General features: G+C 47.1%; 1 protein-coding gene across 1 annotated transcript in view; it reads right to left on the bottom strand.

The window, feature by feature from the left end:
• DLL3 (delta like canonical Notch ligand 3) overlaps positions 1-26,455 on the bottom strand; it is a 174,563-nt gene that overhangs the window by 79,673 nt on the left and 68,435 nt on the right. The window contains exon 6 of the mRNA XM_053401690.1: positions 26,110-26,326. Coding sequence (XP_053257665.1) covers positions 26,110-26,326 — 217 coding nt within the window. The remainder of the gene's footprint in view (positions 1-26,109; positions 26,327-26,455) is intronic.

Consider the following 26,455-nt stretch of genomic DNA (forward strand, 5'->3'; position numbering starts at 1 on the left):
CCAGTTTGCTTGAGGGTACTGACAACTAGTGATAATATGGCTAAAGTTTTAAGCTGCCTGAATGACCTGCTGCCATAATTTGGGTCATGTTGTCAGTAGTGAGTGCATCTGGAACAAGTGTTTTCCAAGTTCTACCAGGTAAAGGTGTGGTGATTTAAATGTTCCTTCCATTCTGTTGATCTATTTCTTCTGCAGCAGTCACAGGGTGAGAGTCTGTTCCTTATGCCAGCGACCTGGTACTGGAACTGTCTGCTTGGCTCCCTTGCAGCATTTGGTTAAACCTTGATATCCTTGAGAATTACATTTAGCATTTCTTTCCTCAGACTGTGGTACAACATAGTTCTTGCTTCTTCTTCTTGTTGTTGTTTAGTCGTTTAGTTGTGTCCGACTCTTCGTGACCCCCTGGACCAGAGCACGCCAGGCACTCCTGTCTTCCACTGCCTCCCGCAGTTTGGTCAAACTCATGTTGGTCTCTTCGAGAACACTGTCCAACCATCTTGCCCTCTGTCATCTCCTTCTCCTTGTGCCCTCCATCTTTCCCAACATCAGGGTCTTTTCCAGGGAGTCTTCTCTTCTCATGAGGTGGCCAAAGTCTTGGAGCCTCAGCTTCAGGATCTGTCCTTCCAGTGAGCACTCAGGACTGATTTCATTCAGAATGGAGAGGTTTGATCTTCTTGCAGTCCATGGGACTCTCAAGAGTCTCCTCCAGCACCAGAATTCAAAAGCATCCATTCTTCAGCGATCAGCCTTCTTCATGGTCCAGCTCTCACTTCCATACATCACTACTGGGAAAGCCATAGCTTTAACTATACGGACCTTTGTTGGCAAGGTGATGTCTCTGCTTTTTAAGATGCTGTCTAGGCTTGCCATCGCCTTTCTCCCAAGGAGCTGGCATCTTTTAATTTCGTGGCTGCTGTCAGCATCTGCAGTGATCATGGAGCCCAAGAAGGTAAAATCTCTCACTGCCTCCATTTCTTCCACCTATATTTGCCAGGAGGTGATGGGACCAGTGGCCATGATCTTCGTTTTTTTGATGTTGAGCTTTAAACCATATTTTGCACTCTCCTCTTTCACCCTCATTAAGAGGTTCTTTAATTCCTCCTCACTTTCTGCCATCAAAGTTGTGTCATCTGCATATCTGAGGTAGTTGATATTTCTTCCTTTTGCATGATGTATTCTGCATATAAGTTAAATAAGCAGGGAGACAATATACAGCCTTGCCGTACTCCTTTCCCAATTTTGAACCAATCAGTTGTTCCATATCCAGTTCTAACTGAAGCTTCTTGTCCCACATAGAGATTTCTCAGGAGACAGATGAGGTGATCAGGCACTCCCATTTCTTTAAGAACTTGCCATAGTTTGCTGTGGTCGACACAGTCAAAGGCTTTTGCATAGTCAATGAAGCAGAAGTAGATGTCTTTCTGGAACTCTCTAGCTTTCTCCATAATCCAGCGCATGTTTGCAATTTGGTCTCTGGTTCCTCTGCCCCTTCGAAATCCAGCTTGCACTTCTGGGAGTTCTCGGTCCACATACTGCTTGAGCCTTCCTTGTAGAATTTTGAGCATAACCTTGCTAGCGTGTGAAATGAGTGCAATTGTGCAGTAGTTGGAACATTCTTTGTCACTGCCCTTCTTTGGGATTGGGATGTAGACTGATCTTCTCCAATCCTCTGGCCACTGCTGAGTTTTCCAAATTTGCTGGCATATTGAGTGTAGCACCTTAACAGCATCATCTTTTAAAATTTTAAATAGTTCAGCTGGAATACCATCACTTCCACTGGCCTTGTTTTTTGCAGTGCTTTCTAAGGCCCATTTGACTTCACTTTCCAGGATGTCTGGCTCAAGGTCAGCAACCACACTACCTGGGGTGTACGAGACATCCATATCTTTCTGGTATAATTCCTCTGTGTATTCTTGCCACCTCTTCTTGATGTCTTCTGCTTCTGTTAGGTCCTTACCACTTTTGTCCTTTATTATGGTAATCTTTGTACGAAATGTTTCTTTCATATCTCCAATTTTCTTGAACAGATCTCTGGTTTTTCCCATTCTGTTGTTTTCCTCTATTTCTTTGCATTGCTCGTTTAAGAAGGCCTTCTTGTCTCTCCTTGCTATTCTTAGGAAATCTGCATTCAATTTCCTGTATCTTTCACTATTTCCCTCGCATTTTGCTTGCCTTCTCTCCCCCGCTATTTGTAAGGCCTCGTTGGACAGCCACTTTGCTTTCTTGCATTTCCTTTTCACTGGGATGGTTTTAGTTGCTGCCTCCTGTATAATGTTACGAGCCTCCATCCATAGTTCTTCAGGCACTCTGTCCACCAAATCTAAATCCTTAAACCTGTTCCTTACTTCCACTGTGTATTCATAAGGGATTTGGTTTAGATTGTATCTTACCGGCCCAGTGGTTTTTCCTACTTTCTTCAGTTTAAGCTTGAATTTTGCTATAAGAAGCTGATGATCTGAGCCACAGTCAGCTCCAGGTCTTGTTTTTGCTGACTGTATAGAGCTTCTCCATCTTTGGCTGCAGAGAATATAATCAATCTGATTTTGATGCTGCCCATCTGGTGATGTCCACGTGTAGAGTCGTCTCTTGTGTTGTTGGAAAAGCGTGTTTGTGATGACCAGCTTGTTCTCTTGACAGAACTCTATTTGCCCTGCTTCGTTTTGAACTCCAAGGCCAAACTTGCCAGTTGTTCCTTTTATGTTGTAAGTCTTCATAGAATTGGTCAATTTCAGTTTCTTCAGCACCGGTAGTTGGTGCATAAACTTGGATAACTGTGATGTTAAAAGGTCTGCCTTGAATTCATATTGAGATCGTTCTATCATTTTTGAGATTGCATCCCAATACAGCTTTTGCCACTCTCTTGTTGACTATGAGGGCCACTCCATTTCTTCTAGGGGAGTCTTGCCCAGAGTAGTAGATAGATATAGATAGATAGATAGATTGCAGCCATTCGCCCATATCGAAAACAATACATCAAAATTTATCCATAAACAATACAATTTAAACAGTTCCAAGTTAAAACGCCCATATAAAACCAAGTTTACTTCAGTTAAGTAAACACTATACACAATAAGCTCCCTCTATATAAACCGCAATTCAAATCCATCAGATTTTGGGCGGTATGCGTCTTAGTTCTGGCACTTATTGATGGTTCTTAAGTTTAGCTAAGCTGTCAGAGTCATACAGTGATCCATTTCTCCTCTTTTGAAATAAAACATTAATCAGGTATCTAGCAACTGCAAGGGATCTACTTGTATCTTCGTCGTTTAATAAGTATATTATTTGGGCTTCCTGAGGTCCGTCAGCAATTCTCAATAAATATGGGGCCAGAAACTTGGACCGTGAAGCCGAATGTAATGGACAACAGAAGATTATATGATATAACGATTCTATAGATCCACTTTTACAGTCACAGAGGAGTGAGATCTGTCCGTTGGAGAGTCTGTTACCCAACATGTTTGATGGGAAAACATTGAATCTAGCCTTTATAAATGCATACCTGTGCGTCACCACAGATAAGGTAGTTAAATAAGATGGAAGTTTTGTTGGTGGTGTTAAGCCAAGGTTTATCGGCGAACAGGTGCCACCACCTGTCGCAATATTAAATTGTAAATCCATCTCCTCTAATTTGTGAGTTATAATTCTCTTGGCAGAGATTAAATCCAATTTTAATAGTTCAGATGGAGATAGTCCTAGGGACACAAGTTTCCCATGTATTATTTTTGCCCAGGGACTAGGGAAGTCATCTCTCCAGAGACACTGTATCAAGTGGAGATTTGGAAGTTTATGCCATAATGCCAACCAGTAACAGAGGATGCATTTCCATAATGTGGTTTCTAGAGATGTAACATTTAGTTCCAGTCGTATAGCAGTATTGCTTACACACCTGGGTAATTTCAGCAACCTTCTTAGAAGCTGGTTTTGGATTACCTCCAAATGGGTTAGATTAACAAAGGACCCCCATATTGGGATTGCATATGCTATTGTTGCAATCACCTTTGCCTTGAAAACTTTTAACACTGATGGAATATGGAAAGCCCCATCTGAAAAGAAAAAACGCAGTAGCGCAAAGGAAAGGGCTTTAGCTCTGTTTAATACATATGCAAGATGGACCTTCCAGCCCATGTTGTGTTGGAGAAGGACTCCCGTACTGAAATTTAAAGACTTGGTCAATAGCTTTTCCGTCTATTCTCCAGTTATAGGTTTTTCGACTCTTGGTGAAAATTAGGACTTTGGACTTAACATGGTTAATTGTAAGAAAATTTGATTTGCAGTAAACATCGAAAATTTTTAATGCCCTCCTAAGGCCGACTCTTGAGAAGGATAGGATCACTGCGTCGTCTGCGTAGAGTAGAAGGGGGCAATGATATTGGGCAAGACGGGGTGTAGTAGATATGATAGTCATCCGAACTGAATTTGCCCATTCCCGTCCATTTTAGTTCACTGATGCCCAGGATGTCAATATTTATTCTTGCCATCTCATTTTTGACCACCTCCAACTTACCCAGGTTCGTGGTTCTTACATTCCAGGTTCCTATGCAATATTTTTCTTTACAGCATTGGACTTTCCTTTCGCTTCCAGGCATATCTGCAACTGAGCGACCTTTCGGCTTTGGCCCAGCCGCTTCATCAGCTCTGAATCTACTTGTACTTGTCCTCCACTCTTCCTCAGTAGCACGTTGGATGCCTTCCGACCTGAGGGGCTCATCTTCCAGCGTCATAACTTTTATATGCCTGTTGTCTTTGTCCATGGAGTTTTCTTGGCAGGGATACTGGAGTGGCTTGCCGGTTCCTCCTCCAGGTGGATCATGTTTGGACAAAACCTTCCACTATGACCTGTCCGTCTTGGGTGGCCCTGCACGGCACAGCTCATAGCATCTCTGAGTTATTCAAGCCCCTTCGCGACGACAAGGCGGTGATCCATGAAGGGGCTTCTTATTAGGCTTTCCAATTCACTTTGTTATCCATGATCAACAAAGTACTTTCTAGCCACCTCCGAAGCACTGCTAATGAAGGTATTTTGGCCACACTGCTCTGGTACACTGCAGAATCACAGAATCATAGAATTGTAGAGTTGGAAGAGACCCCAAAGGGCATCTAATCCAAACCCTCATCTAGTCCACTGTTGAACAGCTATTACTGTCACAAAGTTTTTCCATATGTTTAGTCAGAATCTCCTTTCTTGTAACTTTTAGCCATTGGTTCAAGTCCTACCTTCCAGAGCAGGAGAAAACAAGCTTGCTCCATCTTCCATGTGACAGCCCTTGGGATATTTGAAGATGGCTACATATCTCCTCTCAGTCTCATATCTCCTCTTAGCCTTTTCCAGGCTAAGCATACCCAGCTCCTTCAACCATTCCTCTTCATAAAGCTTGGATTTTAGAACCTTGATCATCCTGTCATGCTGTGCACACGTTTCACTGATTAATCACGTATTGATTAATTGAGACGTATTGATTAATCATGCTCTGGTTACTAACAGTCCTATGCATTTTACTCAGATGTAAGTCCTACTGTGTTCATAGAGTATAGGACTACAGATTTGCAGTGCTTTGCCTTCCAGTGTGGTGTAATGGTTAAGAGCAGTGGACTCGTAATCTGGTGAACCAGGTTCACTTCCCCGCTCCTCCACATGCAGCTGCTGGGTGACCTTGGGCTAGTCACACTTCTCTGAAGTCTCTCAGCCCCACTCACCTCACAGAGGGTTTGTTGTGTGGGAGGAAGGGAAAGGAGAATGTTAGCAGCTTTGAGACTCCTTTGGGTAGTGATAAAGCGGGATATCAAATCCAAACTCCTCCTCTTCTTCTTCCATTAGCTCTGGCTTGTGTGAGGCCTCTGTGCAGGGGTGCAGGAATGGGGTGCCGTAGGTGAGACTGCCCCGGGTGTCACCACTGGGGTGTGTGTGACAAAATGCCGGGCGGCACTCCTGGGAGAGATGTGGTGGCTTGGGTACGCCAAGGCTCCAAACTGCCCAAATGGTCTGCCCGCTGCTCCCCCCCCCCCAAATGTAGGATGGCTGAGTGAGAGGAGGCAGGCAGGCTCCGGAGGCCCCACAGTGCACTCTGCTCCTGGGTGCACTGCCCCAGGTGCCTGAGCGGCTTCCTCCGCCGTTGCCTCTGTGGGATCCCTAGTGTCTTGTGCAGAGGCGGATTTAAGGCACTGCAGCCAGTTTGGTCGCACTGGCCATGAAGCTCAAGGGATGCTGCAACTATGCTTTAGAATGGAGTGCAAGAGGTAAAGGTAAAGGAACCCTTGACCATTAGGTCCAGTTGTGACCGACTCTGGGGTTGCAGCGTTCATCTCGCTTTACTGGCCGAGGGAGCCGGCGTACAGCTTCTGGGTCATGTGGCCAGCGTGACTAAGCCGCTTCTGGCGAACCAGAGCAGCACATGGAAACGCTGTTTACCTTCCCGCCAGAGCGGTACCTATTTATCTACTTGCGCTTTGACGTGCTTTCAAACTGCTAGTTTGGCAGGAGAAGGGACTGAGCAATGGGATCTCACCCCGTCACGGGGATTCGAACCGCTGACCTTCTGATCGGCAAGTCCTAGGCTCTGTGGTTTAACCCACAGCGCTACCCGCGTCCCCTTTTTGCACTGCACAGGGCACTGCTGAAATTTAAGATCCCAAGGTTTGTCACTGGCTTGTGTCTATGTTATGTGGATGCAACTGAGATATGGTTCAGTCAGTAAGTAGCATTGTACTTAGGTCAGCCGCACAACCTGGCTATTGTGCATTCATCCAGATTTTTTGGGGCAGGGAGAGTAGGTGACATTGCATTAAGTGCTATCACACACTTCCTATTGCATTATCATATCACTTTCCCTTTTCCTATTTTTTTAAAAAAATAGTCTGACTTGGGAAAGAAAGATGATGGAATTGTTGTGAAAGTGCATTGAATCAACTTTAATTGCACTACCCAGATTTGCTGGCATGTGATTGAATCCCATCTGAAGATAGTGACAGTTGAGTAAGCACCTCCAGTCATGGAATCGTAGTTTTGGAAGGGACCCCAAGGTGCATCTAGTCCAACCCCCTGCAATGCAGGAATCACCGCTAAAGCATCCATGACAGGTAACCATGAAAACTCTGTTTAAAAACCTTCAAGGAAAGACAGTCCACCACCTTCCGAAGGAGGCCATTCCACTGTCCGTCAGCTCTTACTGTCAGAAAGTTCTTCCTGATGTTGAGTCAGAATCTTCCTTCTTGTAACTTGAAGCCATTGGCTCAGGTCCTACCCTTCAGAGCAGGAGAAAACAAGCTTGCTTCATCTTCCATGTGACAGCCCTTGAGATATTTAGAGGTGGCTGTCATATCTCCTCTCAGTCTCCTCTTTTCCAAGATAAACACACCCAACTCCCTCAACCTTTTCTCATAAGGCTTGGCTTCCAGACCAAGTTTGGAAAGTTTGTGGATCTTTTACCTTGCTGAAGAGGACCACAAGCACAAATATGAACTTCTCCTGGCAGAGTTTGATGCCCTTTTCATCCTCAAGAAGAATGTGGTTTCATGAGGGCCTACTTCTGTCAAAGAACTCTGAAATCTCCATTGTTGCATCATGTGTTAGGGCCTTTCATAAACAGACTGAACACAAAGTTTGCTTCTAGACAAAATGCTTTCTGAACAAATACAGCTAATAGAGGATTTGAGTTGGTTAGAATCCAGGAAGAGGGAAAGAAAGACAACTTGGCAGTGACTTGTGGCAGGTAAGCCCTACTCTGCAAAACACGAGATGAAGAAGCAGCCATTTTGGAAACATTAAAGCAAACATCCATCCTATGCACACTCCTTTACCAGCATCCCCAAATAGGCTTCATCTGAACAGGAAGAGCTGTTTGACAGGAGGCTGTGGACTCTCCTTCCTTCGAGGTTTTCATGGCCATCTGTCCTGAATGATTTAGCTGAGATTCCTATAGTGCAGGAGGTTGGACTGGATGACCCTTGGGTCCCTTCCAGCTCTAAGATTCTATTATTCTGTGAATACAGATACAGTGGTATGTCGGGTTACATACGCTTCAGGTTACATACACTTCAGGTTACAGACTCTGCTAACCCAGAAATAGTACCTCAGGTTAAGAACTTTGCTTCAGGATGAGAACAGAAATCACATGCTGGCGGTGCAGCAGCAGCAGGAGGCCCCATTAGCTAAAGTGGTGCTTCAGGTTAAGAACAGTTTCAGGTTAAGAATGGACCTCCGGAACGAATTAAGTACTTAACCCGAGGTGCCACTGTACTGCTAATACAACATTCCTATAGAGAAGTCAGCAACTGCCGTATTTTTTGCTCTATAAGACGCACCCGACCATAAGACGCATCTAGTTTTTAGAGGAGGAAAACAAGAAACAAGAAAGCAACGCAAAGCCTCTTGAGTGAAGAGGCAGGAGCGCTCCCGCTGCGCTCAAGAGGCTTTGTGTGGCTATCCCTGAAGCCAGGAGAGCACGAGAGATCGCTGCACACCGATCCCTCTGGCTCTTTTGGCTTCAGCGATAGCTGCGCAGTCTGCATTCGCTCCATAAGACGCACACACATTTCCCCTTACTTTTTAGGAGAGGAAAAGTGCGTCTTATAGAGCAAAAAATACATTATCTCTTTCAGGCACAGTTACTTCAGCTTACTTGGTAACTGGTCCTGCTGAGTGAGTGCAGTGAAGCTCATCTTGGCAGGGCTGTAGCATTGGGGGGGGGGGTTAGCACAAGACAGCAAAGGAGTTTCCTGCTGCAAGGAGATGCCTGCCTCTTCTTTGCCCCCCCCCCAGCCCTCTCCAATTGCTTCAGGCAGCTGGGCTTCCTCCTGCTGCAGGAGACTGCTGGAGCCTGAAAAAACAGGATCCACACCAAGTACTTTTCATGTTGATTGCATGTGATGTGTTGAACTGACCTCCTGTTTCAAGCTGAATCATTTCTAGGGCTTAGGAAGTAATTATACTGCTGTAATGAAGACACGGGTGGCGCTGTGATCTAAACCACAGAGCCTAGATCTTGCCGATTGGAAGGTTGGCAGTTCGAATCCCTGTGATGGGGTGAGCTCCCGTTGCTCGGTCCCTGCTCCTGTCAATCTAGGAGTTTGAAAGCACGTCAAAGTGCAAGTAGATAAATAGGTACCGCTCTGGCGGGAAGGTAAACGGCGTTTCTGTGCACTGCTCTGGTTTGCCAGAAGCAGCTTAGTCATGCTGGCCACATGACTCAGGAAAACTGTCTGCGGACAAACATTGGCTCCCTTGGCCAGTAAAGCGAGATGAGCGCCGCAACCCCAGAGTCGTTCACGACTGGACTTAACTGTCAGGGGTCCTTTACCTTTTAAGGAAGAGTGACATACCATCATCAGTACACTGATGATGACTGCTCTCCGAACTTTCCATCAGATTGCACAAATGTAAGTGAAAATCACACCAAGATGATTGAAAGACTGCATGCAAACTAACAAAGTCAAACTTAATCAGACAAAACAGAAGGATTGTTGTTCGCAGATAAAGCTGATCCCAGTTTAGGCATCCTAGGGACACGGGTGGCGCTGTGGGTAAAACCTCAGCGCCTAGGACTTGCCAATCGCATTGTTGGCGGTTCGAATCCCCGCGGCGGGGTGCGCTCCCGTCGCTCGGTCGCAGCGCCTGCCAACCTAGCAGTTCGAAAGCACCCCCGGGTGCAAGTAGATAAATAGGGACCGCTTACCAGTGGGAAGGTAAACGGCGTTCCGTGTGCTGCGCTGGCTCGCCAGATGCAGCTTTGTCACGCTGGCCACGTGACCCGGAAGTGTCTGCAGACAGGGCTGGCTCCCGGCCTCTAGAGTGAGATGAGCGCACAATCCTAGAGTCTGGCAAGACTGGCCCATACGGGCAGGGGTACCTTTACCTTTTAAACATGGAGACACCATGCTGCAACATGGTTGCAGGTTCCATGGGTTCCCTCTAATTGCAAACTCAAGTAGCTGAATTCCACAAGATGGGGCTGCTCAAAACAAGACAGTGGTTTCATTAGGTATGCAGGGGTATAATTTTGTGAATTAATGCAGACGTTTAAAAACAAGGTCATCTGACAAGCACCTGTGTTCTTCCAAGACACAAATAACATTGATGATAATAGCTAACTTTTTTTCAACCCCATCAATGGTGAATGGCAAAGTCCATTTGCAAGAGTGGTTTGAATCCAAACCATGCCTGCACTGCGAACTGACAAAGCAGGGTGAGTTGATTTGAAAGGCACTTTCAAAGGCATCCACTTTCAGCCCCTTTGAAGCTGCAATCACACATCATAATGACGGCCACATGTCAAAGTGGCCCACAGAGCACAGGGGAGGTTGGGATCTTTCCACCAGCAGAAAAACGGTTCCCATTCCTATTTTGGGGCTTGCCAGAAAGTAGGCATGAACTGTGGATGGAGAGGGGAAAGAAATGAAATATTTGCTCTTTCGCCATACCAGAGGTCTCAACTCCCAGCTTTCATTCTCTTTTAAAAGAAGATAAAACTACACAGTTAGGCATAGATACATTTGCAGTTCAATCCTATGCATGCCTGCTCTTAAGTAACTCCATGAGGCTTATCCCCAGATACGTGGGTAGAGCACTGCAGATTGTGGGTTGTGGTTCTCCACGCCTGCAAGGATTGCACAGGCTTGACTACGCATAGGATGCTTCATTGTGCACCTTTAAGCAGCAGGTGAAAACATTCCTCTTCATCCTGGCCTTTGTCTGATTAACATCCTATACCCTTTAGAATATGTGTTTGTGGGAGAGAGGGTTATTGTTTTGTTTTGTTTATGTTGTCGTTTTTATTCTGTATTTTATGTTATGTGTTTTTATATTGTATTTTTATGCTGTAAACTGCCCTGAGATCGATGGATGAAGGGTGGCATACAAATCTAATACATAAATAATTCTAAACAGAGATATTGTTGAGTAAAAATTCCACATGCCATAATTATGCTCAGTATTTATGTAAAAAGCAGAGACATCACCTTGCCAACAAAGGTCCGCATAGTTAAAGCTCTGGTTTTCCCAGTAGTGATGTATGGAAGTGAGAGCTGGACCATAAAGAAGGCTGATCGCCGAAGAATTGATGCTTTTGGATTATGGTGCTGGAGGAGACTCTTGAGAGTCCCATGAATTGCAAGAAGATCAAACCTCTCCATTCTGAAGGAAATCAGCCCTGAGTGCTCACTGGAAGGACAGATCCTGAAGCTGAGGCTCCAATACTTTGGCCACCCCAGGAGAAGAGAAGACTGCCTGGAAAAGACCCTGATGTTGGGAAAGATGGAGGGTGCAAGGAGAAGGGGACGACAGAGGACGAGATGGTGGGACAGTGCCCTCGAAGCTACCAGCATGAGTTTGACCGAACTGCGGGAGGCAGAGGAAGACAGAAGTGCCTGGCCTGCTCTGGTCCAGGGGGTCACGAAGAGCCGGACACGATTAAACGACTAAACAACAACAACAATTTATGTAAATATAAATAAATAAATAAATAATAAAAATTATGGGGTGCATGGGGTGTTAGGGGAGAGGCAATATCTCTGGTGGGGGGCATTTCGTGATCCTTCTGGGTAGTTTGTCCACCACTGGTTTCCCCATCGCCCTGCACGCAGCTCTCATCTGTGGCTTTAAGAAGCTGTCATCATGCAACAGCAGCCACACCCCAGAAACGGCTTTGACTGGCAGGCTAACCTGTTGCCATATGCATTGCTTTCTTTCCTTTGGACCACAACAAGGCTGAAGAGAGGGGTTCTGTCGTCTGGGCAGCCGAAGACCTCTATATACACAAGCTTAAGCCCCAGAGAGGTCACTTCGATGTTGCAAACACAGCAAAAACAACATGTGAGGCAGCAGCCATGAGCTATGAGCTCAACCTGATTGGCATAAGGTATGAGTACTACGGATTGCCTTTGTTGGTGGGAGAGATCATCACATCTCACTGGTCAGCTACTGCCTGCCTTAAGCCTGGCAGCCCCTGGTCAAGTGCTGACCTGCCACTGTCTGCCTACTTCAAAGGGTGCTTAGAGCTCAGAGTATCGGTTGGGAAGCAAACTGAACTTTTGCACCAGGCAAAAAGGAAAAGAAACAAACACTATTTTGCTTAGCAAGCAGGCACGGCAGGCGCATGTGTCCTGGCTTGCTCACCGACCTATTGCAGGTCAATGACTCATGGAAGATCGTTGACCATGAGCTGAAAACGCCTCTGCCTTCCGCTGCTGCACACTGCTGCCACCGGCTGCCGCCTTTCCTCTGGCGCTCTGGCGGAGCACGCAAGCCTCGGCCCAGTTTCTGTTGCAGGCCCTCTGTTGGGGGCTGCTGCTGCTGCAGACGTGCTTCTGGGGTGTGTCCGCGGCTGCAGCAGGCCCCAATACAGGTGCTGTGGTGGAGACCCAAGCCCCAGCCCAGTTGCCGCTGGAGCGCATGCACGCCCTGTGTCGCAACATCATGACGTAGTGATGTGACATCATGACATCATGGCATGGCATGTCATTACATCATGGCATAGGGCACATGCATGGGACACAGGTGGAACTGTGGGTTAAACCACTGAGCCTAGGACTTGCTGATCAGAAGGTCGGCGGTTCAAATCCCCACTACGGGGTGAGCTCCCATTGCTCGGTCCCTGCTCCTGCCAACCTAGCAGTTCGAAAGCACATCAAAGTGCAAGTAGATAAATAGGTACCGCTCTGGTGGGAAGGTAAATGGCGTTTCAGTGCACTGCTCTGGTTCGCCAGAAACGGCTTAGTCCTGCTGGCCACATGACCTGGGAGCTATACGCCGGGTCCCTCGGCCAATAAAGCGAGATGAGCGCCGCAACCCCAGAGTCGGTCACGACTGGACCTAATGGTCAGGGGTCCCTTTACCTTTACCTTATGGGGCACACACGTGCAGAGCACCCACAGTCTGGAGCTCAAGTCGGCACCGCTGCACTGTTGACTTAGGTTCTAAGCCAGTGGTCTATTAAGATGCCAGATCCTTTTCACATGTGCTACTGGCAATCTAGTTGTTACATTTGTGCAGCTGGTTTTTCCCAGGTTCTAAGTGCAAAACCTAACATTTGTCCCTTCTGAAATTCAGTTTGTAGTTTGGGCCCAGTTTTCCAAGCTGTGAAGGTCACCTTGAATCCTGATTCTGTCCTCTGAAGCATTAGCTACCCCTCCCAGTAGGGAATCTTCTGCAAATTTGATGAGCATTCCCTCAATTCCTTCATCCAAGTTGTTTATAAAAACGTTGAACAACAATGGGCCCAAGACCCTGTAGCACCCATATTGTCCCTTTCTTCCAGGATGCTGAGGAACCATTAGTGAGCACTCTTTGGGTTCAGTCAGACAACCAGGTACAGATGCACGAAACAGTTACCTCGTCCAGCCCACATTTTACCAGATTCTCATAAAAACTATCATGGGGGACTTTGTCAAAAAGCCTTACTGAAATCAAGATACGCTAGGCCCATACCAATTCCCTGATCCACTGAACTTGTAACACTATTTAGAAAAGAGAGATTTATCTGGCGTGACTTATTTTTGAGAAACCCAAGCTGGGTCTTAGCAATCACAGCATCCTTTTTGCAAGTGCTCAGAGACTTACCATTTAATTATCTGTTCTAGGACCTTTCCTGGTATTGATGTCAAGCTCACCAGTCGGTAGTTACCTGGAACTTCCTTTTCCTCCTGTTTGAAGATGGGGAAAACATTTGCCCCCCTCCAGTCTGCAGGGTCCTCACCTGTTCTCCAAGGCTCTGAGATTACACCAGCAAGGTCCTTTGGAACCCTTGGGTGCAGCTCATCAGGCACTGGACATCTGAATTCATTTAAAGTAGCTAGGTGATCCTTTCTTTTCCTATCTTGGCTGCAGCTCCTTCATTGAATTGATTGTTCTGCTGTTACCAGGCTGAGCCTGCTTTCCTTTTGGGTAAAGACGGAGTGAAAGTAGGTGTTCAGCCATTCCATCTTCTCTCTGTCACCCAACAGCTTCTCTCCATCTTCTCCACCCAGAGGACATACGACTTGCTTGTTCTTTGTCTTGCTTCAAAGATAGCCAAGGTTATTTTTAATGTCCCTTGCAAGCCTCAGCTCATTCTGAGCTTTAGCTCACCTAACCTTCTCCTTGCAACTGTTGGCTACTTGTGTATACTCCTCCTTTGTGATTTCCCTTTTCTTATTTTTCTTATACATGCCCTTCTCAAATCTCAGCTCACCTGCCAGCTCCATATGCCTCCCACTTTTCTTCCTTGTTGGAATTGTCTGCATTTATGCCTTCAGTATATTTCACCTTTAAGAAAGTCACATCCATCTTATTCTGTATCTGTATTCTGCTCTGGTCAGACCTCACCTGGAGTACTGTGTCCAGTTCTGGGCGCCACAGTTCAAGGAGGACACTGAGAAACTGGAACGTGTCCAGAGGAGGGCAACCAAAATGGTCAAAGGCCTGGAAACGATGCCTTATGAGGAACGGCTAGGGGAGCTGGGCATGTTTAGCCTGGAGAAGAGGAGGTTAAGGGGTGATATGATAGCCATGTTCAAATATATAAAAGGATGTCACATAGAGGAGGGAGAAAGGTTGTTTTCTGCTGCTCCAGAGAAGCGGATACGGAGCAATGGATCCAAACTACAAGAAAGAAGATTCCACCTAAACATGAGGAAGAACTTCCTGACAGTAAGAGCTGTTTGACAGTGGAATTTGCTGCCAAGGAGTGTGGTGGAGTCTCCTTCTTTGGAGGTCTTTAAGCAGAGGCTTGACAACCATATGTCAGGAGTGCTCTGATGGTGTTTCCTGCTTGGCAGGGGGTTGGACTCGATGGCCCTTGTGGTCTCTTTCAACTCTAGGATTCTATGATTCTATGATCTTGGACTCCCTTCTCTGAGTATTTCTCACCATGGGACCTCATCCAGTAGTTCCTTAAGCTTTTTGAAATCAGCCTTCTTAAAGTCCAGAGTGCATTTCTTCCTACAATCAGCTTTCCTTTGCCTCTGTATCATGAAAACCAGTAGGACACACTCACTTCCTTCCAAAGTTCCCAGTATGTCTGCTAGGGCTGGGCGATATATCGATATATCATCCAAAACCAGTTTGAAGCTCATATCATGATAACTGTTTCATAATATTTGAGTTGGCAATATATCATGAATCACGATGTGTGTGAGGGCTAGGCAATATCTGGTTTTCAACATTGTGATATATCCCCAGCTAAACATCACAATGTTATCCCTAGTTATACATCACGATATAAACAATGCAGTCTACCACAATGTCTGAAATAAGGAAGCAGCTAAGAAGAGGCGAACAGGCTAATGTCCTGGTAATTGCTACTAAGAAGGGGTCTAAAATGGATTAATCATGATGTTAGCAATCACCACACAGTCAGTTTCATCAGCAGGCAAGTCAAAATGCATCCAAATCGGACTTTTGGTTTTGGGCTTGGCTACCAAATGGTGGTATCCAGGAAAATACAAAGTGTGGCAATGAGTCATAGTGAATAGAAATAATCTGGGACTGCTGTTTTAGACCTCTAAAGTAATAGCAGTTGCCAGGGCATTATCCTGTTCACCTCTACATAGTTCTTTCCTTATTTCAGATATCATGATATATTTACCTGGTGATATATCATGGTATTGAAAACCAGATATCGCCCAGCCCTAATGTCTGCTTCATCGATTAGTCCTCCCTGTTGGTGAGGACCTGGTCCCTGATAGACAAGGCCCTTGTGGCTTCTTCCACCTTATTGTAACTCACTCTATGGGGGGTGTCCTTGAGACTGACCCAGAAACTCCAGCGGGTGCAGAATGTGAGACTCCTTAAGGAGTCCTCGCTGTAGGATCACATTTACCCGGTGCTATACCAGCTGCCCTGGCTCCCAGTGGAGTACAGGATCAGGTTTAAGTTGCTGGTTTGAACTTTGAAAGCCCTATGCGGCCTAGGACCCTCGTACTTACGGGACCATCTCTCCTGGTATGTCCCACAGAGGACCTTACGGTCTTCAAACAAAAACATCTTGGAGGTCCCGGGCCACAGAGAGGTTAGGCTGGCCTCAACCAGAGCCAGGGCTTTTTCGGCTGTGGCCCCAATCTGGTGGAACGCTCTGCCACAAGAGACTAGGGCCCTGTGGGACTTGACATCTTTCTGCAGGGCCTGCAAGACAGAGCTGTTCCACCAGGCCTTTGGCCAGGGCACAGCCTGACTCCCTCCTTTGGTAATCTTCATAGAACTCTAGCCCAGTGGTTGCCATCAATTTGATTCTGAATTGATTTTAGAACGAATTGATTTTAGAATGCTGTGTTACTTTTACTGTTGTTAGCCACTCTGAGCCCGGCTTTGGCTGGGGAGGGCAGGAAATAAATAAAATTTTATTATTTATTATTATTTATTATGGGAAATGAAATTTTCAGCAAGGCAATGGAGGAATTTGTTGGCAGGTTTTGAATTCCAATAGATAGTAAATATTGGGGAAGTTGAAGTCTCCCATGACTACTATATCTCTCTTTTTGAACAGAAAGGTAGCCGTGTTGGTCTGCCATAGTCAAAACAAAAAAATTTTTTCCTTCCAGTAGCACCTTAAAGACCAACTAAGTTAGTTCTTGGTATGAGCTTTCGTGTGCATGCACACTTCTTCAGATACACTGAAACAGAACGTCGTTAAGAGTCGTCAACAGGCTCATCACAGCTATCTGCCAATCACCCATTCCCACCACCCTTCTGAGTAATACCCCTCCCCACCTTCTCACTATATAGAGGGATCTGGCAACTTCTGTTTCAGTGTATCTGAAGAAGTGTGCATGCACACGAAAGCTCATACCAAGAACTAACTTAGTTGGTCTTTAAGGTGCTACTGGAAGGAAATTTTTTTTTTTGTTTTTTCTCTTTCTGAACAATTCATAATCTGCTGTAGGAAGGCATCACCCAAGTCTTCAGTCTGGCCTGGACTAGGTCTACAGCAGACACCAACAGTAAGGTCACTGTTGTTACCCATATACTCTCAATATGCCTTCCATGCTGGTCCAACACTCTAACCCAGGCTTCCTCAACCTCGGCCCTCCAGATGTTTTGAGACTACAATTCCCACCATCCCTGAACACTGGTCCTGCTAGCTAGGAATCATGGGAGTTGTAGGCCAAAAACAACTGGAGGGCCAAGTTTGAGGAAGCCTGCTCTAACCTATACAGCATGCTGGCTCCATATCCACCTGCAATGACAATGGCTAGGGAGGCATAGAATATAATGTCTCATCAGTTACACTTTGCTCCACATGCTCACACTAATTAACTCCATGGAGTAATCCAGATTTGAAATGTAGAAGCAGTCATTTTTGTGGAAGTAGTGGCTGGTAGCAGGGTTTAAATGTTAGACCACTGAAAAGGATTAGATGGGTATTTTTTCGCCATTTTCAAGTTTGCAGACTAGATTCCACTTTCTCACTAGTACTGAGTGGCACTATCTTCAACTACAGCACTTTTTGGTGTCTACTTTTGATGCCTCTGCATCTCTTATATTGCTGGAGGGGAGGTATAGTCTTTGCAGAAAACTAAACCCATAATAGTTGTTTATCGGAACGTTGTAAATGCAATGTTCAGAATCTTAAAGATACATGGACTAGAAAGTTTGTGTGCTCTATTTCATCCTGGAAGGCAAACTTATAACAGGCGAACTAATGCCAGTGTACTGGAAGAAGCAAAGATCACCAGTGTTAAAGCAACAATTCTTCAACATCAACTTTGTTGGACTGCTCATGTTGTGCGGATGCCTGATAATCATCTTCCAAAGCAACTACTCTATTCCAAACTTAGAAATAGAAAGCGTAATGCTGGTGGTCAACAAGAGAGTTTTAAAGACTGTCTCAAGGCAATTTTTTAAAAGTGGTGCCCCGCAAGACGCATGCCTCGCAAGACGAAAAACTCGCTAGACGAAAGGGTTTTTCGGTTTTGCGTTGCTTCGCTAGACGAATTTCCCTAGGGGCTTGCTTCGCGAGATGAAAACGTCTTGCGCTTTTTTCTTAAAGCCGCTTGAAGAGGCGCAGCTGCGGGACCGTGCTTCGCAAGAGCGCGAGGGCCCGGGCGGTCGCGCCCAGGTGAGGCTCCGAGCCGCCACGCCATGCCGATGCCGCGAGCGAGCGAGCCCAGGCCACCGACGCGGGACGCCGCTGGGCGTGACAGGGGCGCCGGCCGGGGTACGTGCGGCGGACCAACGCCCGGCCCTAACCCGCGCGGGCGGGAAGGGCGGGTGGCGGGCCTGCGATCAAGCGATTGAGCGGGGCGCCACGGCGGCGCCCCACTGGGCGGTCGGAGCGAGGCGGCGCGTGCCGCCCGCCGCCGCCCCCGAGCGGCGCGGCCCGTCGGCGGTCGGGGACGGTGGCCTGCCGCCCTCCCTCTCTCTCTTCTGGTTGAACCGAAGACGACCCAACCGCGCTCCCCAGCCAGTGTAGACCCACGGCGGGGGTAGGCGCGGCGTCGGACGCGGTTCTTCCGGGGGGAACCGAAGACGACCCAACCGCGCTCCCCGGTCAGTGTAGACCCACGTGTAGACCCACAGTGCGGGGCAGGCGCGGCGTCCGACGCAGTTCCCTCGGAGCAGCGGTGAGCAGCCTCCTTCTCCGATCCCGTGCCACTGGCCTTTGGGTCTCTGCCGGGAGAGGGCGGCAAGGTGGGAGAGCGGCTGGCGGTGGGCTGCGATCCCAGCTCCAGGACCTCCAGGACCTCGAGCGGCCCCTGTGCTCCCGTGGCCGCGGCAGCGTTTCCCAGCTTCTCGCGGGAGTGAGGGTGGGGACGAAAAACATCGCAAGACGAAAAGACTCGCGGAACGAATTAATTTCGTCTTGCAAGGCACCACTGTAGTATAAACACCGACAACTGGGAAACACTGGCCTGTGAGCGCTCCAGTTGGAGAACAGCCTTGACCAAAGGTGTCATGGACTTTGAAGACACTCAAACTCAGGAAGAAACAGTGCTAAGAGGAAGGGCGTTTGGCAAATCCACACCATGATCAACCGCCACCCGGAAACCAATGTCCTCACTGTGGAAGGACATGTGGATCCAGAATTGGCCTCCACAATCACTTATGGACTCATGTTAAAACCGTGTTTACGGAAGACAATCTTACTCAGCTATGAGGGATCACCAAAGGAAAGGAAGAGATGCATAATAAAAGTGGGTTATGCAAGCACTTATGTAAGCTAAGAGACTTGTACTCAAAGCTGGAAGGACAAACACCATGATCTACGACTCCATGGGTCGGCAAACTAAGGTCCACGGGCTGGATCAGGCCCAATTGCCTTCTAAACCCGGCCTGCGGACGGTCCAAGAATCGCTGCCAGCGTGCGTGTTCTTTCCCTCTCCCTCACGGCGGTGGCGCCTCCTCCCTCCCTCCTCTTGGCTTCTCCCTGCCCTGCCTAGAGGAGGAAGGGGGCTGGGCTTTGTTAGTGTGCCGTTCATCGTCCCGCCGCCAGCCCCTGCCACTCGCAAGACACAGGAGCAGCGGTTGGCTGAGCACCCCTCTCGAGTTGCCACCATTTGAAGCAGCCCCTCTCTGAAGCCCTTTCATGCGCCGCTCATCGTCCCTCATTCATTTCCCCCCAAAAAATATAGACCGGCCCCCCACAAGGTCTGAGGGACAGTGGACTGGCCCCCTGCTGAAAACGTTAGAGGACCCCTGCCTTATACCATGGGCGGGGTACAACTAAATTATTATTATTATTATTACTGTTATTATTAATAATAATTACTACTACTACTACTATCAGGCCTTGTCTGTCCAGAGCAAGGGTGGATAAACATCTGTGATTAAGAAAACCTGCATCTGATTTGTCAACCATATTAAGTGTGCTTTTAAAAATGTGTTTTTTTAAAGAAAGAAATCTAAATTGAAGAGAATCAAATGCAACACATCGTAGGCTCTTTAAAACCAAATCCACAACTCTCTGACAAGTGCATTAATCTTAACCAGAATTTTGTTGGAACAAGCCAACTGCAAACTGATTTATGTAGCGGGTTTCTTTCAACAAATGCTTATTAAAATTAATTACAGTTCGGGGTTTGGTAATGTCAAACTGCAGTTAATCAATAATAGAAGCGAAAGTTCTCTGTCTTCGTGGCCACCCTTGAGAAGAAGAGGGGCACATGCAAGGGGAAGAAGAGCTTCATTTCTTTCACACTGAGTCATTGTGATGTCTGAATGCAGCCACCCAGATACCCTGCTTTTCTTTGCAAATGAACAGGCTCCCCCAGCCAAGTATTATGAATATCATCAATAGGTCAGCAATATTGTGTAAACTATGAATATATAGGTACTGCCAAGCAACAGTTTGGACATATTCTTTCCATGCTGCTCTTCTATCCACTAATAGGGACACGGGTGGTGCTGTGGTCTAAACCACTGAGCCTCTTGGGCTTGCCGATCGGAAGGTCGGCAGTTCGAATCCCCGCGACGGGGTGAGCTCCCGTTGCTTTGCCCCAGCCAACATAGAAGTTCGAAAGCACACCAGTGCAAGTAGATAAATAGGTACCGCTGCAGTGGGAAGGTAAAGGGCATTTCCGTGCGCACTGATTTCTGTCATGGTGTTCAGTTGTGCCAGAAACGGTTTAGTCCTGCTGGCCACATGACCCGGAAAGTTGTCTGCGGACAAACGCCGGCTCCCTCGGCCTGAAAGCAAGATGAGGACTGCACCCCATAGTCACCTTTGACTGGACTTAACCACCCAGGGGTTCTTTACCTTTACCTCTTTTACCTATCCACTAATTACCTACGCTTGCTTCTGGAAAATTAAGCAGAAATACTTCAAATAGTAAGTTGTTTGTGGTTTATTTGCACAATTTCTTACTGCACAGAGAACCATAATGGCTTAATTTCACAAATGTTCTGTGGCTTTTAAAGTCAGGCCAGATCCATAGCGCAAAAAGCACACGGGCTTGTATGATTGTGCCCATAGACCATATGCTTATTTATAATCGTAGTCAATTGGTAGCTTGTTGAGGAAATATATGGATGATAAACTGGAACATTTATTTGTTTTTCTTGGTGATGTAATTCGGTGATTTAAGCTAAGGAAGTTTAAATGCCTCTGCGTCAATCAAGGGCAGGGGTCCTCAAACTTTTTAAACAGGGAGCCATTTCACTGACCCTCAGACACTGTCGGGGCCAGACTATAGTTTGAAAAAAATATGAACGAATTCCTATGCACACTGCGCATACCGTATTTTTCGCTCCATAAGACACGCTTTTTTCCTCCTAAATAGTAAGGGGAAATGTCTGTGTGTCTTATGTGTGGTCCCTGGAGCCGAATTGCCCAGGGGAGAAAAGCAGATTGTCCTTTTTTTAATTTATTTTTTTAGAAAGAGGGAAGGGGGTGTTGAAATGAAGCTGCTGAGCAGCTGATCGGCAAGTGATCAGTAGGGAGATAAGGGACGCTAGCAATAAAGGAGGCTGCCTGGGAGGGGGGAAGTAAAAGCCCATGGATCCTCAGGATTTTTGCATTGGGGCACCCTAAATTCACCACCAGATCACATAGCATGTCCATGGCTAAAGCCTGCACCAAAAACTCCACATATATGCTGTTTCGTGGGGCCGCAATGGTGCAAAAATGTGGTTACAAAGAACGGTTCCACATGGATTCTCAGGATTTTTGCATTGGACTACCCCAAACTCACCGTCAAATCACATGTCTGTGGCCACAGCATGAACCACAAAAACCATACATCCACTGTTTCATTCAGAATATTTTTTCCCTTGTTTTCCTCCTCTAAAAACTAGGTGCATCTTATGGTCAGGTGCGTCTTATGGAGTGAAAAGTACGGTAATTTATTTGCAGTGCACGAAAAACAGGGAAAACAGTAAGTATTTATAATGAAGAACAATTTTAATAAACCTACTAGTATTTCAGTGGGAAGTATGGGCCTGCTTTTGGCTAAAGAGATGGTCAATATCGCTAATCCTTGTCCCTACAACCCAGCCTACACAGGGATCACCCTCACCTCCATGGCCCAGTCTACATGCAGGCCTTCCATGCCCCCACCCCCACAACCCAGCCTATACACGTGTCTGCCTGCACATACTCTCATCCCCACAACCCAGCTTATACACATCTCCCTAACCCCCTTCCCCACGACCCAGCCTATGAATATGCTTCCCTAACCCAGATCCCCATGACCCAACCCTCACCCATGTCTCCTTAAGCCCCATCCTCACAACCCAACTTGCTGCTCATTTCCCATCTCTCCATTTTGATTCTCTGGCCCCATATCCGCACAAACTTATTATCCCAAAAATACAGACGTGCTTTTACACTTGCAAGACTGGATGCTTTTGCCATCTGCGGTACTCGAGGGTCGATTCCAAAAGGTCCCGCCTGAGAAACGTCTTTGCCCCTGTGGAGATGGTAGCACCAAAACAGCGGCACACCTCCTCCTGTCTTGCGCTCTCTACAAAGACCTGGGGAACGAGATCATCACCCCACTCGTACTAACCATCCCAGGGCGCTCAGCTACTACCGCAATGTCCTTTCTTCTATCAGATCAAAATGAGCAGATAGCAGCAAAGGTTGCTAGGTTCATAGCAGGGGCAATCAGAATAAGGGCCACTAACTGAGGGCTGATTCAGGACTTTAAATTGTGCTCTTATATCAAATTCCCTTTTCTGCGTATACTGTAATGTTCTACTGTTGCTATGGCCATTGGCTAATGCAAATAAAGTTTTATCTATCCTATCCAACTTGCTGTGTGTCTCCCTAACCCCTATCCACCACCACCCAGCTAGCATGCCTGTCCTCTAACCCCAAATCCCCACGTGCCAGCCTGCCCACATTTCCCTACCCCCGATCCCCACAGCACGCCCTGCCCATGAGTCGCCCATCCCCACGACTCACTGCGGCCTTTAGCAAAAGTAGTCTCCTCTCGTGCACTTTCTCGGGACAACCGCAGCCCCTGACCTGCACTAACCTGAAGGGGAGTGGGAGCCAAAGAGCGCGTGCCAGAGAGGAGGCGATTGGGAGGTTGATGGACTAGATGGAACAGACAGAAAGGACTGACAGAACGCAAGACCAGGAAGAAGAGACGGTGGATGAAGATTGGCAGAAAGTTTAAAAATTCATTTAGAGAAATATTGCAAAATTAATGAGTGCTAGGAAAATCTTGGAATGAAACTATTAGGCTTTAGTAGAAATGTTATAAGGAGTTATGTATAAATAAGTTTTTAAGTTCTAGGGTTTTTTATGGTAAGATAAGGCTAAAATAAATTAAGACAACTAAAGGACAGAATGCAGTGAAGGATTGAAAGGATTTGCTGAGATAATTGATAATTAGAATACAAAAAAGGGAGGTGTGAGGAGGTCGATGAAACAAGTTAATGAAGATAAGGATATTGGAATATTGGATTTGTTTTTAAATTTATTCTTTTGCTCTTGTTTTTGATTTTTGGTGTATTGTATGTTTTGTACTTTTTATTCTCTTTTTATTGATTTGTATTGTTTAATCTCTTTCTTCTTGCTTTTCTTTTTTCTTTTTTTCCTGTAACTTTAAATTCCCAATAAATATCATTTTTTTTTAAAAAAAAAAAGAGGAGGCGATTGGGAGAGCAAAGTTGCCCAGAGGGACGTGGCTGGCGGGCAATCCTGGGCGCACTTCACCAACTAGGTTGACACTACCGCTCAAACCTCTCCATTCTGAAGGAAATCAGCCCTGAGTGCTCACTGGAAGGACAGATCCTGAAGCTGAGGCTCCAAGACTTGGGCCACCTCATGAGAAGAGAAGACTCCCTGGAAAAGACCCTGATGTTGGGAAAGATGGAGGGCACAAGGAGAAGGGGACGACAGAGGATGAGATGGTGGGACAGTGTTCTCAAAGCTACCAGCATGAGTTTGACCCAACTGCGGGAGGCAGTGGAAGACAGGAGTGCCTGGCGTGCTCTGATCCAGGGGGTCACAAAGAGTCGGACACGACTAAACGACTAAACAACAACAACCGCTGTACGCCCGCCTCTCCGCCGCCCCCACCACTGCATAGCCCCTTCTGCGGCTGTGCCCACTGTGCCCGCTCACCAGCAAGGCCGCCCACTCAGTCAGTCCCCTCGCCCCTGTGCGGTGAGGCGTCCACGGCTTCCGAATGGCTGCAGGAGCTTCCAGGAGCCGCAGAAGCGCTGCTGCCCACCCAGTCCCATCCCTGTGTGGCGAGGCACCTGCGGCTTCTTTAAAAGGAAACGCCATGCCACGCCAGGTTTACCTCAGCGCACAGGGACTGACTGAGCGGGTAGCAGGGTCTGTGGGCCGGATTTACGAGCCTAGTGGGCTGGATCCGGCCCGCAGCCCATAGTTTGAAGACCCCTGGTATAAGGCCTGATAAAGAGTTTCAATAGAGAATTCAACCAAGCAGCGTCATCTGCTCACTGGACTTCCAGCTCCAGCTTTCTGCTCAAAGCTCCAGCTCTAAGAACCAACCTCAAGGCACTTGGCTGCAGAATAAATCTTCCAAGTCTAGATTTGGGTGTGGCAACTCAGAGCCTTGGGTTGGTCCCTGTAATACAGTCACTGCTGTCATGGATGTTATGCCGCCGAGACCATATAATACCGGTTTTGAAAGACCTACACTGGCTCCCAGTACGTTTCCGAGCACAATTCAAAGTGTTGGTGCTGACCTTTAAAGCCCTAAACGGCCTCGGTCCAGTATACCTGAAGAAGCGTCTCCACCCCCATCGTTCTTCCCGGACACTGAGGTCCAGCTCTGAGGGCCTTCTGGTGGTTCCCTCACTGCGAGAAGCCAAGTTACAGGGAACCAGGCAGAGGGCCTTCTCGGTAGTGGCACCCACCCTGTGGAACGCCCTCCCACCAGATGTCAAAGAGAAAAACAACTACCAGAATTTTAGAAGACATCTGAAGGCAGCCCTCTTTAGGGAAGCTTTTAATGTTTCATAGGTTATTGTATTTTAATATTCTGTTGGAAGCCACCCAGAGTGGCTGGGGAAACCCAGCCAGATGGGCGAGTTATAAATAATATATGATGCTGCACAATGTGTGGTATGAATGTTACTAGCATGCACTAGTCAGTCTTTTGGGATGCTATGCAAGCAGTACTATACACATTAGCAAAGTCAGTTTCCTCCCAGTGAAATTCACCATGTGAGAACTGAATATTCTGTTGTTGCCTTTGCATGGGAGTTTTAATTAACATTGACACTCTGCCCTCCTCCCTTTGTCAGCGTTCAGGACTAAGTCTGTGTTTCTGGGTAAGAAAGGAAGCCTCTGAGATCCCTGCACAACTAGCAGCTATACTACAGGATGCATTAGGGTGCTGTGGCACATGCTCACTCTGTCCCTGGGGAAAACGTCACGGCTCGTATACTGGGGAGGAGGAGATCAAGAGGCATAGTGCAGATCAGGGGTAGCCAAGGTGGTATACGCCAGACATAGTTGGACTACAACTCCCATCAGACCTGAACATTGGCCATATTGACTGGGCTCACTAGAGCCATCATCCAACAGCATTTGGCAGGGAGAATGCAAGCAAACTTTAACCCTTCCTAAGGAGCCTAGGAGCACGGCTGATGCTGTGGTCTAAACCAAAGAGCCTAGGGCTTGCCGATCAGAAGGTCAGCGGTTCGAATCCCCGCGACGGGTGAGCTCCCGTTGCTCACTCCCAGCTCCTGCCAACCTAGCAGTTCGAAAGCACGTCAAAGTGCAAGTAGATAAATAGGGACCGCTCCGGCGGGAAGGTAAACGGCGTTTCCGTGCGCTGCTCTGATTTGCCACAAGCGGCTTAGTCCTGCTGGCCACATGACCCGGAAGCTGTACACCGGCTCCCTCAGTCAGTAAAGCGAGATGAGTGCCGCAACCCCAGAGTCGGCCACGACTGGACCTAATGGTCAGGGATCCCTTTACCTTTACTATGGGAAATGTCTACATAAATATAAAGTGATTTGCCATTACATGTCCCTCCTAAAGTACCCTGCAAAGCTTTGTGGAACCTAGACTACTGGACATTCTTTAAAACCTTACAACTGCTGTAGTCTTCTGTGCTAGATAAAGGAAGCCTTGCTTAAGACACAGCAAGATTACAGTTCACCTCTTAAAAGTATATGCACAAAAACCCCCGACTGCATTTGTGATACTCAAAATCCAAATTAGGATCCCCATAATTAGTGCAATGAAACACTGCGGAGAGGAAAGGAACACTTACTGTTCAAACACGGGTTATTACTGCACCGGTCTATCTTCTTCTCACAGTTGGAACCGTGGTAATTCATTGGGCAGTGGCAAGTGTAGCCGCCAATCCGTTTCTCCACACAGGTCCCGCCATTGAAACAAGGCCCATCGGCGCAGGTCATAGCACTGACTTCGCAGTTCTTGCCGTAGAAACCTTGAGGGCAGGTGCATTTGTAGTCATTCTCCAAGTCCTGCAAAAAAAGGACAGAGAGCCGAGTGATTAGGCCTTTTTGCCCAAGATGAAAGAGGCTTAGGCTCCATCCACTGAGGTTGTCTCCTGTGTAAGACCATCGGAAATGGGAGATTGACCCAGTCCCAGC

Source organism: Podarcis raffonei, chromosome 8 (genome assembly GCF_027172205.1).
Source record: "Podarcis raffonei isolate rPodRaf1 chromosome 8, rPodRaf1.pri, whole genome shotgun sequence".
Taxonomy (NCBI): domain Eukaryota; kingdom Metazoa; phylum Chordata; class Lepidosauria; order Squamata; family Lacertidae; genus Podarcis; species Podarcis raffonei.